At 37.4% G+C, this 3,239-nt stretch overlaps 1 protein-coding gene across 1 annotated transcript; it reads left to right on the top strand.

Moving 5' to 3' along the window:
• Positions 1–2,061: 2,061 nt before the first annotated feature.
• Positions 2,062–3,024, top strand: LOC100756775 (olfactory receptor 4F3/4F16/4F29-like). The gene has a single exon (XM_027421001.1). It carries the CDS (start codon positions 2,062–2,064, stop codon positions 3,022–3,024), a length of 963 nt encoding a protein of 320 aa, XP_027276802.1.
• The last annotated feature ends 215 nt before the right edge of the window (positions 3,025–3,239 follow it).

The following is a 3,239-nucleotide window of genomic DNA, read 5'->3' as shown; positions in this document are numbered from 1 at the left end:
AACTCTTCTACTTAGGAATTAGCACTCAATTGTTTGACAATACTTATACTGGAAAATCCCTATAGTCTAAGGTCTGGAGCTTGAGACTTTATGGAACTGGAAGACACAAACTGCCAAAGTGAGTGATAGCTTAGTGTTCCCTGGTTTCTCATTTGCTGAATCTTCATTGCTCATTCTAGGATAGGTAGTTAACTCTTTTGTCTAACCTCTCTGCCTCTTGGGTTTCTGAGATTCTGAATTTCTCATCAATTACTTTAATCACTCATTCTGAGAAAAAATATTTCTGAGCGTCTATGTATGAGTTGCTTTGGTTCCTTGCTTCTTTTGCCCTTTTTATTCCCTGGGTGACTATATAGACTCAGTGGACCACACTAATTAGAAGATTTTTTACTGGGAAAAAACAACATAAGGCTCTTTGTTTTGTAAAAGTGCTGCTCTCAGTCAGAATGTGAAGTTATCCTCCTCTAAACCTGGAGAGATTCTCCCATGTAAAATATTACCATCCAAATAAAACACATGTGTGAACAGATGGTTCACAGTAGAGCAGGTGTCAGTCCAACCTACCTATGGACAAGGATCTGCCTAAAGCAATTGGACTTGAATTATTTATCCTCAGTTTAAGCTATAATTTAGTTCTTGACATGTTGTTTGCTTTCTGTGTTCTAGAAGAAGCAAGGAGAAGAAGATCAAATGAGCATGTATGAATTTTCTCAAGCTTTTGAGGAAGATGTTTACAGGATGTTTCAAGATGGTTTAAATAAAGGTAGAATGCTTAACACAAAAAAGTATTATGGGAGAACAGTGCATAATATTTTAATATGTTCTATTCCTTTTATAATTTCTTATCCTTTTAGTTTTTCATAGCAATAAATTTCCAACTTATCCTTGTAGTTTCTGTATTCTTTACAGTCTTGACTCATTTCACTCATTTCTAAGCAACATCTAAAGTAGTCTTTTATCTTTCTTATTGGGAATTACAGTTCTCATATGATTGAAGCTTCTCATTATCTCTTAGTTCTTTAAGAGTGTGATTCCCATCTGAGGACAGATTCTGTTGAACTAACTCAAATGATACTGACACTTCTATTCAGTATCAGTCATTGGCAGACCAGGAGATAGAGTCCTCTATTGTTCTTCATTTCTATTTACAGTTTTCATAATCAATCATTAATCTGCAGTGGGCTCCAGACTGACCCTGCATAAAATTTCCATGGAAGGTAAGAGGCTCATGGGGCACTACCCTTTACTGGCTATAGTGGATTCCGGGAAAGGAAGAATCACTGTCTCCAGTTGTGTACGCAGTGCTGAGCCCTCCAGCCTCCAACAGAAAGCTCTAGACCCATAGTTACACAGATGTACCTGATTAGACTAACCTATCAAAAAGCAAAATAAATAGATATGAACATAAAAGGGAATTTTTCAGGGAGTGTGAATGGGGTAGTAGGTAGATAGAAGACAATGATGGATGGGGGATGACAATGGTCAATATATATGGCATACATGTATGAAATTATCTGAGAACAAATTTAATGAAAGAAAAAATCACTATTTTAAGCAAGCAAAGATTTATATTTTCATTGGTGACATTATTGAAAACATAAGAAACCAAGATGTGTTAGTAATTTAAACACACAAAACTCCAGAACAAAATGAGGAATTAATACACCAAGGCTAAAAACACAAATTTCTTTTAGCATGCCTCCATTTCATGGCACTCATTTCCTATGTGGAAGTTAGTGAGTACAAGTGTCTGTAGAGCTTGTTTGACTCTCCTTAGATTATTAAGTGCCTTGGTCTCTATTTTTCCTTTATTGGATATATGCTTAAATATAAACTTAGGGTTAAATGACCAAATAACCCTTAGTACATGACCATAGGAAAGTTCTGTACATAGTCTCTGTGAGAGATCTGTAAAACCTCCCTGTAAAGCAACAGGGTGTCTTTAGTGTTTTGTATTTGAGTCACTGCTTTATAACCAGGACATCCTTTTGCTTAAAAAGTATTTTCTCCCTCTGTGTCTTTCAGATAGTAGTCACCTCATGGTCAGACTTGCACAAGTTGATGGATGGAGGGAATCACTCTGTGGTATCAGAATTTGTGTTGCTGGGCCTCTCCAATTCACGGGGAGTTCAGATTCTCCTTTTTCTGGTCTTCACAGTATTTTATGTAGCAAGCATGCTGGGAAACCTTCTCATTGTGCTCACGATCATCTCAGACCACCACCTGCACTCCCCCATGTACTTCCTGCTGGCAAACCTCTCCTTCATAGATACAGGTGTGTCCAGCATTGCTACTCCAAAGATGATTTATGACCTCTTCAGAAAGCACAGAGTCATCTCCTTGAATGGCTGCATCACTCAGATGTTCTTCATTCACACAGTCGGGGGAACAGAAATGGTGCTGCTCATAGTCATGGCCTATGACCGCTACATCGCCATCTGTAAGCCCCTCCATTACCTCACCATCATGAGCCTAAGGATGTGCATTTTTCTCTTGGCTGTGGCTTGGACCATTGGTCTTATCCATTCTGTGGCCCAACTAGCTTTTGTTGTAAATTTACCCTTCTGTGGAGCTAATAAAATGGATAGCTTTTATTGCGATTTCCCTCGATTCATCAAACTTGCGTGTACAGACACATACACACTGGAATTCCTGGTAACTGCCAACAGTGGTTTCATCTCTATGGCCACCTTCTTCATCCTGGTTGTGTCTTATGTCTTCATCCTGATCACAGTTCGTAAACACTCCTCACGTATTTCTTCCAAGGCCCTCTCCACTCTCTCAGCTCACATCACTGTGGTGGTTTTCTTCTTTGGTCCTTGCATTATTGTCTATGTGTGGCCTTTCCCTACTTTACCCATAGATAAATTTTTAGCAATTTTTGATGCCATTATCACTCCTTTTATGAATCCTGTCATCTATACACTTAGAAATAAGGAGATGAAGGTTGCAATGAAGAGACTCTTTATTAGGGTTTTAAGTTTCAAAAATTCTTTCATTGACAGTTCAAGAGATTCAGATTAAAATAGAATATTCTTGAGGATAAATCCCTTTTACTCTTTACTGAGCGATATTCCCTAGAAAAATGCATGCAAGCAACATTGAATTGACTGAGCAGGTTGTATTTTATATGTTATATGGTATGTATATGTATATATGTATGTATGTGTGTATATATATAATTTATATATATATATATATGTAATAATGGTAAATGAAGATGAGACTTTGAATTTGGT

Source organism: Cricetulus griseus, chromosome 6, assembly GCF_003668045.3.
Source record: "Cricetulus griseus strain 17A/GY chromosome 6, alternate assembly CriGri-PICRH-1.0, whole genome shotgun sequence".
Lineage (NCBI taxonomy): Eukaryota > Metazoa > Chordata > Mammalia > Rodentia > Cricetidae > Cricetulus > Cricetulus griseus.
Note: the sequence above shows the minus strand (reverse complement) of the source record. Positions and strands in the feature narration are given on the sequence as shown.

Excerpts from the sequence above, each read along its gene's own strand:
- LOC100756775 (XM_027421001.1), top strand. The coding sequence starts at position 2,062 with ATGGATGGAGGGAATCACTCTGTGGTATCAGAATTTGTGTTGCTGGGC.